The sequence below is a fragment of the Rhinolophus sinicus genome, chromosome 15, assembly GCF_057876585.1.
Source record: "Rhinolophus sinicus isolate RSI-liver-muscle chromosome 15, RSI-T2T, whole genome shotgun sequence".
Classification (NCBI taxonomy): Eukaryota; Metazoa; Chordata; class Mammalia; order Chiroptera; family Rhinolophidae; genus Rhinolophus; species Rhinolophus sinicus.
Window position 1 is genome coordinate 74581439 of NC_142515.1, and position 14552 is coordinate 74595990.

The window sequence follows — 14552 nt, forward strand, 5'->3', positions numbered from 1 at the left end:
GTTCGATCCTCACATGGGCCAGTGTAAGCTGAGTCCTCCACTACTAGATTGAAACAACTACTTGACTTGGAGCTGGTGGGTCCTAGAAAAACGCACTTAAAATAAATAAAAGCTTTTTAAAAAATGTATTACAAAATACACATAAGATAAAATGTGTCATTTTAACCATATTACAATGTAAAATCCAGTGACATTTAGTACATTCACAATATTGTGCAACTACCACTACTAATTCCGGAACATTTCATCACCCCAAAAGAAACCCTGTTCCCATCCCCCTCCTCCAGCCCCTAGCAACCACTAACCACTTTCTGTCTCTGTGGATTTGCTTGTTCTGGACATTTCACATAAATGGAATCACACACTGTGTGGCCTTGAGTGTCCGGCTTCTCTCACTGAGTCCCGTGTGTTCAAGGTCCATCCACGTTGTAGCGAGTGTCAGCGCCTCCCTCCTTTTCATGGCCGAGTAATATTCCAGTGTTGGGATGGGCCACGTTGTGTTGATCCATTCATCCACTGATGGACAGTTGGGTTGTTTCCAGTTTTGGTTAATGTGGTCATGCTGTTGTGATCATTCGTGTATAAACCACACCAAGCCCGGAGAGGAGGGTCCTCTTCCTTTGACATTGGGAAGGAGCAGTTCTGGGGACACAGGATTTTAACTGCTACCCGTGGGCCCTCCATTCAACTTGTCGTTCTGAGCCCATTTGAGAGGCTCTAGTCTAGGCACTGGGGACACGGCTGGGCCTGGGCAGAGACATCCCTGCCTTTGTGGAGCTCCCAGTCTGGAGGGAGAAGGATATGAAATGGCAGTGTTGCCTGGGATGATGAGTGATGCAAGGAGAGCAAGCCCACCCCTCCTATATAGTTTGCTTCATATGTCACAGCTGCCCTGATGACAGGGTGTGTGGACCCCATTTTCGTGATTAGGGATCATCAAGACTCAGGGAGGGGAAGGGATTTGCACCAGATCACAGCCAAGTGGGTAGCCGAGCCAAGATTTGAACCCAGGTCCAGCCTCTGCTTGCAGCCTAAAGACGAGGCTGGATATGAGGCCCACCTGGGGCCTCCCCAGAGAAGGGGAGACTGGCTGAGGATACTAAGAAAAGAATGTATGCTCCAGCTCTGTGAGAGCTGAGGCACTCAATCAAACCAGCGAGGCTTAGCTGGCTAGCTCCCCACTGCAGGACTGCAGGGGGTGACGGGGTGACCGCCCACACTGGGTCCAGCCCCTGGAGACTGGGCAGCCCCAAGGTGTCGAGGAGGGAAACAGACCTGCTGACCCCCTTTCTCTCCCTATTCCAGACACGACTGACTTCCAGGAGAGCTTCATCACTTCCGGTGTGTTCAGTGTCACCGAGCTCATCCAAGTGTCCCGGAGTGAGTGTTCCCACCCACCCTGCGCTGGGACCTAGTGAGGGGAGGGGCTCATACAGGGCAAGTGGTGTTGAAAGAGAAGTGACCTTGGGATGGAGACTAAGAGGATCTCAGGGAGAGGGGACGGGCTCAGGGAGCAGGAAGGAACCCACCCCTGCCTTACCCCTCGTCTTCTCCAGCCACCCCATCACCACCAAGCCAAGGTTCCTAGGAAGGGCAGTATCCTAGGAAGAGCCCAAGATCAAGGTGACACGCTCCTCCCCAAGAAATAGACTTCAGATGCTGGAAGAGCTAAAGAACCTTCTGCCCAGCATCCTTCCTTCCTGGGGCCTCCCCTACTCTGTCCCAGGAGGAGACCCCAGAAGGCTCTACCTCCCCTACCCGCTTTGCTTCCTGTCCTCGTCTTCCCTATGAAAACACTGGTGACCCATTCCACTCCCTCAGACACCCCCGTTTGAATCCCACCTCAACGTTCTGCTTAACTGTGACCATCACCCTCCCATCCAGATCAGCAGAGCCTGGCCTCTGGGAGTGCTGGGAAGCTTGGCCTCCAGCTCTGGCTATGCCTCTGCCTCACAATGCTACCTTAGCCTATCCTGATGGCCTTGGTCTTCTGATCCATAGAATAACTCCAGTTTCAGCCAAATTAGGAATCAGGCCAATTTGGGAAGGGGTTCTCATTCTGACCACCTGCCCCCAGATGGCTCTCCCCACTCCTCTAGGGCCAACTGCAGTCCTGGACCTTGTTCCCTCCCTCATTCACCTCTCTGTCACTTTCTGCAGCACCTGTGGTGACAGGAACAGGACCCAACTTCTCCCTGGGGGAGCTGCAGGGGCATCTGGCATACGACCTGAATCCAGCCAGCACTGGCATGAGAAGAACGCTACCCAGCACTTCCTCCAGTGGGTACGTGACCGGGTCCCCACCTCTGGGCATTTCACGACCTCTCACCCACCTCCATCTGGCCCCAGCTGACTCATTCCTGTCCCTGCAATGCCTGTTTTCATGGTCCACTTGGGAAACTCCTTCTCATCCTTCAAAACCCAGCCCTGAGTGCCTCTTTCCCCAGCCCTGACACCCCACTCTAGGCTTGAGTCCTATAGGCCCAGCCCTTGAGAGACTCCATGGGAATCAAGCCACTGGCTCTTGATGACATATGATGTGTGACCATGAGCTGGTCACATTGTGTTTGTTTTGGTTTCCTCATCTGTAAAATGGGATCATAATCCTAGTGGGTTGTTCTAGGGATTCCAGTAGACCAAGTGACTGGCCTTCAGTCTGCACCTTGCTAGCTTGCTGTGAGTCCCTCCCTGCCTCTGGCCCCGGGTGTGCCATCTAAGCAACCGCAGGTTGAAACAGGTGTTGATAAAACTGGCTGAAAGTCCGCGGTTCCATGATGTCTCGCGAGAGCACTCCTCTCGCCCCACCCCTGAGAACCGGAAGTTTGCAAAGCCCGCCGCCTCCGCCTGCGTCTCTGTGGTAACCAGCCTGCGCTCTGCTTCCCTCACCCTTTAGGAGCAAGCGGCACAAATCAGGCTCCATGGAGGAAGATGTGGACACGAGCCCCGGCGGTGATTACTACACCTCACCCAGCTCTCCAACGAGTAGCAGCCGAAACTGGACAGAGGACATGGAAGGAGGTGGGGCTGGCTGCGGGGGTGGAGCCGGCCTTCCGGTTGGGGTTACGGCGGCGGGGACAACGTATTCCGGCCGGCACTGCGTGGGCGCCAGGGAGCGAGTTGGTGCCTAGAACCGCTCGGCCTCCTGGGATTTGTAGTCACGCGAGCTGCGCTCTGTTAGAAGTGAAGTTCGGGCTCAGGTTCCCGGCGCCTTTTTGATTCGGCTCAGGCCGGGGAGGGCGAAGTCTTTTCCTTTCCCTACTTTCCTGCCCACACAGGGGCCCATCTCTGTGCGGTTCTTGATCTACAGAATTGACTCAATAGGGATTCTGATCAACAGGGTGCTTCTTTCAGGGACTTGCCATAGACCTCATCTAGAAGGCCCCAGCTCCAGGGTCCTGAGATGTAGGAACCCTTATTGAGGTCCAACATGGATTTCCTATATTTACGATATTACCATGGGATCTTATCCTGTGTGATTCTAGTTGTGTAGGAGCCCCGTCTCTTTTCTCATAGGGTCCTTTTCTAGGGAGATTTTGTTCTGTTACTGTTTTGTCTTCACAGGGTTCTCTGCAGACTGTCGTGGGGTTCCTATTCCGTAGTGTCAGCAGTTCCATAGGGTCTCTTTTCTATTGAGCGCTAGCTCCTGGGGATTCTTTGTTTACATATCGTGTCCCCAATGGCTTTCTCCAAAGATTTCCCTTCTTTGGGGTTCCCATCTCTACCGCGGTTCTCATTTTCATCTCTTTCAAGGTTCTGCTTTCTATCTGGCCGCATCTGTGACTGTCCGGAAATGGTGTGCAAAGTGGCCCACAGGTTTGCGTTACACTGGAAGGGCGTCCCTGTCATTCCTCATGTTTTCTGTAGGGTCTTGCCCCCAAATTTCAGAAGCACCACCGCTGTATCTAATCCTTTGTGCCTTATTAAGGGTTCACCCCATGGGATAGCCTAGTGCTTACGAATGTGGACTGGAGTCCACCAGCCCTTACAGCTTCTTGGTGACCCCACCACTCTGAGCCTCAGTTTCCTCATCTCCAAAATGGGAGTGATGAGATCATTCATTTTTCAGAAAGTCAGAAGGAGGAAATGGTAAAATGTGCATAAAGCAACGGTCTGGCACCTGATGAGTGCCCAGGAAACAGGAGAGTTTATTGTTGCTCCTGTCTATAAAATTCCCATCTCTTTGAATCGGTCTCTAACACATCTGGTTTTGACAGTTGAGGTCCCAAGCGTCCTCCATCTTTCATGGTGTGAGCTCCCAGAGCAGGTACCTAACTCTGGGAGGACCTGTCCCTGTATTTGTTAGGCTCTAATTTGGGTCAAAGTGTCTCTTTGGTTCTATTTGTGGGTTCCCCGTCTCTGTCAGGTTTGTCTCTATAAAGATTCTGTATTCAATAAGCTTTAAGTTTGATTGTGAGAAACAGAAAACCCAAAAGAACAGTACATTTCTCTCACAAGTAAATGGCCAGCCATCAGCAGCCCTGGGCAAGTGTGATATAAGGGACTTAGGCTCCTGCCTTGTGCTCCACTGAAGGTGGTTTTCGTTCCCACCTCGTGGTCCAAGAAACTGCTGGAGCTCCAGCCATCATGTCTGCATTCTAGCTAGCAGGAAAAAAGAAGGATCAAGTCTGGGCATGTCATCTTCCTTTAAGAATAATTCTCAAAAGATGCACTTACCTCCTCTGCTTGTCTCTGTGCCCCTGAATTAGTCATGTGACCGTACTCTGCTACAGAGGGACACTGGGAACTGTAGTCTTATTTTGGGCAATTATGTGCCCATCCCAAATTTGAGGATTCTGTTACTACAGAAGAAGGGTAGAAGACATATTGGGAGACTTCTGCCCTATCATTTACTGACTGGGAACTCAAAAGCATTTCTCATGAACTCTGTGATTGAAGAGGCTGTCTGCATATAAAATGTCTACTGTTTAGAACTGAAAGACAGTCTCCGTGATGTAAGCAGCAGCATCCCTGAGAGGGAAAATTATAGCATAAGTCTATTGATTAGGAAAAGAGTAAGGTTGGAAATAAAGAATCTAGTTTTCTATTTAGGAAGTTCAAAAAAGAAAAAGTTTTAAAAAGAAGGAAATGTTAGAGTGAGTCACTGGGGCTTCGTCTGACCTTCCTGCCCCTTGAGAATGGCAGCAATGGGAGTGACAGCAATAAGAGAGGACAAGGAGGAAACCTGTACCAGCATCTGGTGTGTGATGAGGAATCATGGAGCTGGAAGGGAATGTCACAGGGGGCCTGTCCCCCTCTAGTTTCCATTGGTTGCCTCTGGTGATGGCAAACTTACTCCCTCCTTTGACAGCCTCAGTAAAATCCCCGACTGTATGTCTGTCCCTGCCCTGCAAGTGCTCACAGCCTAGTGGGGGAGATGGATTTGTGTCTCTTCCTCTCCCTCCTCCCCCGTACACCTCCTCTTTCTCCTCCTCCTGGCTTCCTCCAGCTTCCTGTCTAGACAGCCCCCAATTAGCTGCTCATTAAGGGGGTTAAACTAATTAGATCATTCTCCCTTCCTCTGCTGTGGCTACTGTGAGCAGCTAATGCCGCACCCCCAACAGCCACACTCTGGTTCTTGGGAGGGGCAGAGGTCTGGGGGGGTATCATGCCAGCCCCACCCAGGCAAGACCCTGGAGCCACATCGCTGAGGCCTGATGAGCCAGTCTCGAGGCCTTTGCCCCCTCCATGCCCTTTTCCTCCTGGCCACCACCTCTTGAGGCCTTCTCTGATTACCCATCCAAGCAAGGCAGAAAGAGGGCACCCTCTGCTCAGCTCCCAGGGTGCTTTGTTTTTGCTGCTTCTGCAGCCCAACTGCAGGGGGCGTAGGCCCCACAGATGGGCGGTTATTATATAGGTGAAGCAGGCAATCCCCCACCCCTCCCAGGGCTCTCCTATCTCTGTTTGAACTTGAAGGGCAAAAGGGGGTAGCAGATCATGGTCTGTGGAGTTAGAGTTAGGTTTGAATCTCAGCTCCACCACTTATTGACTCTGGCCTTGGGCAAGTGACTTCTCCCTTCAGGCCTCTGTCTCCACATCTGTGACACGGGGGTGACTCCTATAAGCCATGCATGGGTAGTTGTGAGGATGACATCAGAGCAGGCTCAGAGTGCTCTACGCAAGACCTTGAAAAGGGTCTTTACTGGGTTGGTTCTGCTCCCAGGGGACACTGGGAGGTGTCTGGGGACATCTGTTGGTGTGACTGAGGATGGTCCTGGCATCGAGTGGGAGGGGGCAGGGATACTGCTGAGCAGCCCGCAGGGCCCAGGACGGCCACACAGAGAGTCAGCCAGCCCCAATTCCTGCAGTGCCAGGGGAGAGAGGCGTTATACCTAGCAAACACTCACTGAATGGTGGCTTGTCTCACCAGAACTAAGCACTCCATCCATTTACCACACACTCTCACTGACCCTGTGTTCTGGGGCCCTGGAGACCCAGCGGTCAGCTAGAGTGGACCCCTTCCCCAGTAGAGCTGGTATTCTAGTGTGGATGGCCTGGTTTGTGATGCAAACGGATGGATACTGAGATGAGAGCCATACAGGCCTGCTTGTTCATTGCAGAGTGTGTGCTTCAGTGGGGACAGACAGGCATGCATGTTCATTAAGGCACATGTCTTCAATGGGGGCATACAGGAGGCTCAGATGGGGACCTATAGATGAGTGTGTTGAGAGAAAGATGGCCGCTCAGATGGGGGGAATATTACAGGTTAAATGGAGAGCCAGGGGCTTAGATGGGGGACATAAAGGCATTGTGTTACTGGACGGCAGTGTCTCAAATTTGGGCATTACAGGCCTTTTTGCTGAACAAACGGGATGCCCAGATGTGGGGGTGCACTCTCAGGGCCCTCTGGAGCCTGCCCAGGAGCAGGAAGGGTTATTCTTGCAGCGCCCGCCAGGTTCCCGCCTGCCCTGGCTCCTACAGGCTCCATCTCAGGAAACTCTTGGGGGCAGGGCTGCGCCAGACTATTTCCATCCAGGACAGGCTGTTCTAGGAAATCCTCCTAAGTGAGCATCTGACAGCCCTAACCTCGTTCTGCTGCAGCCCGCCACCCATCCTGCTTAGCGTGCGCATGCGTGAACACACACACACACACACACACACACACACACACACACACACACAGCCTACAGGACCAGCCTCCTCTCCTGCCCACAGCCCTGGGTCCCACCAGCTCCTCCTGTTTCCTGGGAAGGCATGGGCCCTGACTCCCTCCCCCCTGCCAACCCACGTGCCCGGACATGCGCACTCACACAGCATGGTGCGTCCTCAGGGCCATCAAGAACTGTGGGGTTTGTAACAGCAAAAGCAGTTAACTGCCTGAGTAGCCGTCAGGGCGCCTGGTTCTCAGATCTGGTTCACCCCAAGCTCTGCTGTCAGAAAGGACAGGAAGCTCCCTATTTGGAAACGCCGCCAGGGGAAGGGTGCAGCAGCACGCTGGGGGCCATGTGCAGAAGCCCACCCACAGAGCTGTCAGAGGAGACCCCAGAAACAATGACAACATGCCTCCGAGGAGGGCAAGGGGTTCTAACTGGGGTGACTCCTCCTGCAGGGGATACTGGACATCTGTGGTTGTCACATGGGGGCAGCTCCTGGCACCGAGTGGGTGGGGCCCAGAGGTTGCTCAGCACCCAGTGCCCAGGATGGCCGTGACGTCAGCAGTGCTGAGGGACAGACCCTGGAGCAGGGACCAGGTGCTGGGTGGCAGGAAAGTCAAACCCCTCACCATGGCCTCACCCTAAAAGAAATTTTAAAAATAGTTTCCAAACATATACTTTCTGGGCCCCACTTCCCTGAGAAACCAATTCCAGGAATGGGACCAGGCCCAGGCCCCTGCATTTTGGGGAGCACACCACCATCCTTAGCTCTCATATCCAGAGGATGGCAAAGGTGGGGTGCAGGGAGAAAGACAAGGGGCACTCATGTTTCTTCAGGGCTGACGTGTGCCTAGCACTGGTGTGGTACATCTTCTGTATCATGAGCCAGTGTTCGGTCTGTGCCGGGGTCTCCATGAGTGCCTATGTTATACCATTCATTCATTCATTCATTCATTCATTCATTCAGGAAGGTACAAGGGGCTGAGCTGTCAGGGTTCCCCAGGGCCAGGGCAGGGGAGGTAGTAAGGACCCCGTCTTCGGAGGAATGACAATTAGCAAGTAATTCCAGCGAGAGGGTGTGCTCCAGGCTCTGGTCTAATAGCTTCACATGTTGTATCTCAGTTAATCCTCGCAATGACCCTGAAAGGAAGGTTCTCTTCCTTCCCCTAGTAAGATTGAGGGAATGTGAGCACAGCTGCTCAGAGGCTTGTCTGTGTTCTCTCAGCTCGCCAGGGCCCTCCCCTCCCCTCTGCTCACCCTGCTGCCTTCTCCAGGGTTCTGGCATCCCCTGGGGGGACTTATCTCTGGAAGGAGAGGACGTGTGAAGCCAGGTTGTGACATCGGGGGCCCATGTTGGCATCAAGGCCATGGACCCCAGGCAGCTACCTTCACTGCTCTGAGCCTCAGTTTGCTCTGTCTGTAAAATGGGCCCCCATGCCCATGCCCACAGGCTGCTGGAATAAAGGGGCAGGGCCCCCGCAGGGAAGCTAGGGGTGCCCACAGCCCTGTGACCCTCAGGCCCTTTCCCACACAGGCATCTCATCCCCGGTGAAGAAAACAGAGATGGACAAGTCACCTTTCAACAGCCCATCTCCCCAGGACTCACCGCGCCTCTCCAGCTTCACCCAGCACCACCGGCCCGTCATCGCTGTGCACAGTGGTGAGCACCACGGGCCCAGGCAGGGAGGGGCAGCCCGGCCCTCTGATCAGGCCCCTCACGGCCAAGAAGTCCCATTGCTATAGCCACCCTGCTGGGCTAGGAAGCCTGGAAATGCCACGGTGGAGAGCACCCGGGCCTGACTTGTCTCTTTGGATCTCAGTTTCCCCTTTTGCATGAGGAGGAGGTGCACACGCCTGTGGCTCAGCCCTCAACCTGCTTCCCTATGTCACACTTGAGCAACCCTCAAACAGACAATGGTTTCAGGTGGTCCCAGAAGGAAGTAGGCCACGCAGGGGATACAGGGATGCTACAGGCACGTGGACAGGAAGCGTCACACTCACAGCAGAGGGAGACAGGCTCCAGCAACCACAGGGTGTGAGCTGAGCCAGTCACTCTGCACCTGGCCCTCCCTGTGCTCACCTGTCAGTTGGGGCCCCCCCTCCCAGGGCTGTCATTAGGACAGAATGAGAAGTCGTGGCAAGCTCTCGATTGCCTGTTACCCCATTGTTAACGATGATAATGATTTAGGTCCATACAGGGACCTAAATCAACATAGCACAGTAGTTTAGGCTAGTGGGTAGCCAACCATGGCCCATGGCGTGTGTTCTTATAAATAAAGTTTGATTGACCCATGGCCACACCCATTAATTTACATATAGTCTGTGGCTGCTTTCAGGCTATGATGGCAGAGTTGAGTAATTGCAACAGGGACCATATGGCCCAAAAAGCCAAAAATATTTCCTATCTGCCCAGAGGCTAGAGAGAGAGAGAGAGTGACTGCAAGTGGGCACAGGGCTCCTTTTTGGGGTGATGAGAATGTCCTGGAATTAGAGAATAAATATAATTTTTTTAAAAATCACTGAATTGTTCAGCAAAAGAAAAAAAGCAAATACCACAATGAAATGTTATTTGGTCATGAAAAGGAGGGAGGCGCTGACACTCGCCACAACGTGGATGGACCTTGAACACACGGTGCTCATGAGAGAAGCCGGACACACAGGCCACACAGTGTGTGATTCCACTTATGGGAAATGTCCAGAACAGGTGCATCCAGAGATAAGACGTGGGTTAGCGGTTGCCAGGGGCTGGGGTGGGGGGTGGGGGCTTGTTTTCGGGATGATGAAAATTTTCTAAAAGATTACAGTGATAGTTGAATGTGCTAAGAAAATTATATGCTTTAAAAAGGTGAATTTTATAGTATGCAAATTACATCTCAAGTTTCAAAAAGTACTGACCACTTGGCCCTTTACAGAACGAGCCATGGGGCCAGACAGCCTGGGCTTGAACCCTGGGTTGGCTACCTGCTTGCTGTGTGGCCTGGGGCAGGGATATAACCTCTGAAAGCCACCATGTCATTCTCTGTTTGAAAAAAAAAGCAGGGGTGACAGCAGAACCCAAAGGTTTTCCCTGAAAGTCAGCGTGTTTGGGCGTGTGAATGACAACATGGCCTGGCCTGTGGCAGGCACTGCTAGGTCCCACAGCTGTCATTATTAAATGCACTGCGAAGTGGGCATGACCCACGAACATCACAGGGCAGAGGGAACTGGCCAGAGCCCCCATGACTGCCCCCTCCCTGTCTCTGCAGGGATCGCCCGGAGCCCTCATCCATCCTCAGCCCTGCACTTCCCCACGACCTCCATCCTGCCCCAGACGGCCTCCACCTACTTCCCACATACGGCTATCCGCTATCCACCTCACCTCAATCCCCAGGACCCGCTCAAAGATCTCGTCTCACTGGCTTGTGACCCAGCCAGCCAGCAACCTGGACCGGTGAGTTTGGGGGGCGCAGACCTCCCCTCTGCTCCACACTTGGCTCCAGGCGACCTCCCTGGGGCCTGGGGCTGCCTTGGGTGGCTCTCTGATGTGGAGCCCCTATTTCAAAGGGTTTTGTGCAAGGCGGGGATCCACTTAGGCTTTTTCAGATGTTAGAATTGACAGTATATATTTTATGAGATGCTTTGAAATCAAACACGGTCATATAGCTGCAGCTCAGGCTGGCTTTTGCCAAACTTCCACAAAAAACTTCCAGTGTTCAGAGCTTTGCGGATTTTGGAAATGTGGATGCGGCGGTGGACGTAGATCCTGGTAATGCGGAAAAGCACAAAGACCACCCATGAGGTGGACTCATGTTGTTTAGGGTGAGGAGGCATCACGTGGAAGGAAAGTGTGGGGGTCTAAAGTGGCTTAAGGAGGAGACGAAGGCAGTGTGGTCCCAGGATGCTAAAGGCCTGCGGGGCCCACGGTACCCACCAAACTCGTCTGGACACGCCAGCCTTGTCCCCCAGGCAGGCCGAGGATGGCAGCCCGAGGTGAGGGGGCGCCACCGCCTTAACCACCTGTCTCTCTGTTCCCCCCAGTTAAATGGAAGTGGTCAGCTCAAAATGTCCAGTCACTGCCTTTCTGCTCAGATGCTGGCACCCCCGCCCCCCGGGCTGCCGCGGCTGGCGCTCCCCCCTGCCACCAAACCCACCTCCGAGGGAGGAAGCACGTCGCCGACCTCGCCCTGTAAGCACTCGGGAAGCGGTGCCCGTGGCAGGGCGGGCGTCCCTGAGGGGCCCCCTCCACTCCCTTCCCCGACTGCTGGGGTTGGGGGCTCAGGCCTGGCCTGGTGGGTACTGGCGAGTTTGGTGGGTCCCCAGATAGAGGCCTGGGTGGGGGCCGCAGGGTTGGGCCCACGTGGGGCCAGGGCAGACTTAGGAGATGGCAGGAGCAAGTCTGCAGTCTACCCTGATTGGCCAAGTGGCGCGGGGTCCCCATTGCCCACTCTGCGCCCCTGAGCCCTCCTCCGTATCAAGAAGCAGCTGGCAGTAGATGAAGGTCTCCAACTGGTGGGCTGAGGGCCTCACCCAGCCCCCAGATGCCCTTCAGTTGTGAAAAATGAGACTCTGTTGTGTTCAAATCAGGACATTTCACATAAAAACGCGAGAATTCTAAATTCTTGAGGGAGGCACGGGAATGGCCACAGTAGGCCCTGTTCTTGCCAGTGACCTGGGCTGAGCCACACCTGTAGATGGGACATTCCCCACCTGCCTACTTGACCCTGGAAGACCCTGATTGAGCCACCTGGTCTTCTGGAATTTCCCACTCTCTTGGTGTGGTTTCAGGGGGTAGGTACCCTGGTTGAAAGCCCTAGGTTGGTATCCTCACCTTCTAGAACCTTCCACTCTCTAGTCATGGTTCCAGGTGGTAGCCTGCTGGAAGGCCCTGGGTTGGTCTCTTCACCTTCTAGAAGTTCCCACCCTTTGGATGTGGCTCCAGATTACAGCTCACCAGCCCACAGGGCACTCCCCCCATCCAGGGCTCCTCCAGGCTGAGAAGCTGCTCCCAGATTCCCCATACTGGGGTCTACCCTGTCAACGGGGGCTCTATACCCAGCCTCTTCCTGGACACCAGAGCAGGCTAGGGTGGGCCGCCCATGCTTTACCAGGCTGCTTCGCTTGGGGCCACCTACCTCAGCACCCAGAGCCTCATCCTGCCTCCTCTCAGGCCTATCCTCTCCAATCAGGGGCCCTGGGCAGACAGTCTCAGAGCCCCCAGACTTCTCCCACCATCTCATTCTACCCCTTACCTCCTTTTTGAGTGTCTCTCTCCCTCGTTCCCCAAATGAAATTCCTCACCCCACCTGAGCAGGAGGGGCCAGCAGTACCATCTGGGCCCCGTTGGCCCCCTTCCCTGCATGCGGCACCCCCTGCCCCCAGCATTCCTTCCCCTCCCCCCACCACATCTACTGCCTGCCAAGATCCAGGGCAGCTTCCGTTACAGAGGGGCTGTGTCTGAACATCAAATGCAGTGCTGGACATTGGGTTTGAATCCAGCCTCTGCAGCTCTTCCTGTGTGACCTTGGGCAAATGTCCTCCCCTCTCTGAGCCTCAGTTTCTCAGCCAAAAAATGGGACAGTCACAGTACCGGATTCAGAGAGGTGTGGTACAAGTCGGTGAAATAGATCAGGGAGAACATTTAGTGCGATGTCAGGTACAGAGTAGAGTCAGTATGTGGTGCTGGTGACCACTGACTATCTACTTTCTCATCTGTGAAATGGGGATAATTATGTTGGCTTCATTGAGGCCCTTGAGTGTTAAATGGGATTAGGCCCAGTGTCTGGCATACAATAGATACTTAATAGATGCAGAATAAACAGATTCCCTCTCCTCCTCTACACTGGGTTCTTAACTGCAAGTCCAGCCTGCTTCTCCCCATAGCCCCGGATCCTCACTGCCTCCCACTTAACCCCACCCCGGCTGAGACTCTGTGGGGACCCTCTCACCATCCCAGTCCCAACCTGTCTGAGGCCCCTGAGCCCCAGTGGCACCTAACTGTGAATTCACTGGCCGACAAAATGTAATCGGTGAGACTAAAATATACGTGTGTGTGTGTGGATGCAAGCACCCAGCCTTCCCCATACCTCTCCAGGAGGAAAATTAATAAATAAAGCGCCCTCAATAATTGATGGTGCCCTGCATGGGATTCAGGCCGCAGTCGCAGGGTGTGCCAGGTAGTGGAACACCCTGAATAATTGACAGGCGGTTTCTGAATTATGACTCTTTCATCCTGCACCTTTGCTTCCAGCAGGTGCCTCTCCCTTGTAACCCCAATCCCAGGGGCCTGTGACTGGGTTTTTCTGGGTGCCCGGATTGGCCTGGGGGGGCGGGGCGCTGGGTTCTTTGTGACCCTGGGCAGCGGCCACCCTCTCTGGGTGCTCCCGCGCAGCCCCCTTCTCTAACGGGCTCTCGGTCTCTCTCCTCCCCGCAGCCTACTCTACGCCCGGCACGTCCCCTGCAAACCGTTCCTTTGTGGGATTAGGACCAAGGGATCCAGCGGGCATTTATCAGGCACAGGTAGGGGCCGAGAGGCCGGCTGGTGGGGGGGAGGGAGGTCCAGGGCAGAGGGGTTGGCCTGGGCGCACAGGGAGAGGCCGGCCTGCTGGGTCCCGTGCCACCCCCTCCCCCCGCCAAACCCCCAGCACAGTGGCCGTTAAATGTGGCAGGGGGACCAGCCTCCCATACCTTTCCAGAGCCTCAAGTATAGCCGTACCCCAAAACCCTGCCTACAACTTCCTACTGGGAGACCTTCATGGGCTATCGCCACCCCAGGCCCATTTGTACAGATGGGGAGACTGAGTCCCATAGAGGCAATGGGATTTGCCCAGGATCACACAGCACATCAGCCTAAGCTTTCAATCCCCCAGCCCTCATCCCTTTCCATGCCGCCGGCCAGCGGGACCATGGGGGAAGAGGGCCAGGGGTGGCAGAGGACTCCAGAATGCCAGGGGCAGGTGGGGAACCTAAGGCAGCCTGTGGCAGCAGGTGGCGGGGGGGTCACCCAGTAGAGCATGCGTACTCCCACCCCAGACTCCAGCCTGCGAGGTGGGGCGAGGCGGCAGAGGCCGAGTTGGTATTACTGCAGCTGAGTGTTTACCAGGGTCGGGGGAGGGGGGGGGAGGAAGGCCATCTGAAGACAAGACCAGGAGGCTCAGAGAGGAGGAGCAAGTTGCCTGAGGCTGCACAGCAGTGGAGGATAGCCCTGATGGGTCCAGAACTAAGACTGGCTCCCAGCTTCTGGTGGAGTGGGAGGTGGCCTCAACCTGCTGCCTGTGTGTCCTGACACCTGACCTCACGTCAGAGTCCGAATCTGTGCTCTGTGCAGGCCGGGAATATGTTGGCAATCAGTGTCCGAGGGTGATGGCTGGTCCCTAGAGTATCCACTTCTCAGTGTGTGTGGGGGTGGGGCTTGCAGAATATAAAATAGCCCAAGGGCCGCACCAGCCCCTACAGGCCGTCTGAGGCCCAGGCACAGAGAAAACC

General features: G+C 54.6%; 1 protein-coding gene across 4 annotated transcripts in view; it reads left to right on the forward strand.

Moving 5' to 3' along the window:
* NFIC (nuclear factor I C) overlaps nt 1–14552 on the forward strand; it is a 61203-nt gene that overhangs the window by 37092 nt on the left and 9559 nt on the right. Inside the window, exons 4-10 of one of the 4 annotated variants that reach the window (XM_074337564.2) lie at nt 1306–1380; nt 2161–2284; nt 2894–3018; nt 8626–8751; nt 10337–10521; nt 11109–11256; nt 13501–13586. In XM_074337564.2, coding sequence (XP_074193665.1) covers nt 1306–1380; nt 2161–2284; nt 2894–3018; nt 8626–8751; nt 10337–10521; nt 11109–11256; nt 13501–13586 — 869 coding nt within the window. The remainder of the gene's footprint in view (nt 1–1305; nt 1381–2160; nt 2285–2893; nt 3019–8625; nt 8752–10336; nt 10522–11108; nt 11257–13500; nt 13587–14552) is intronic. The other 3 variants (XM_074337567.2, XM_088792273.1, XM_074337569.2) reach the window with 3 other exon arrangements.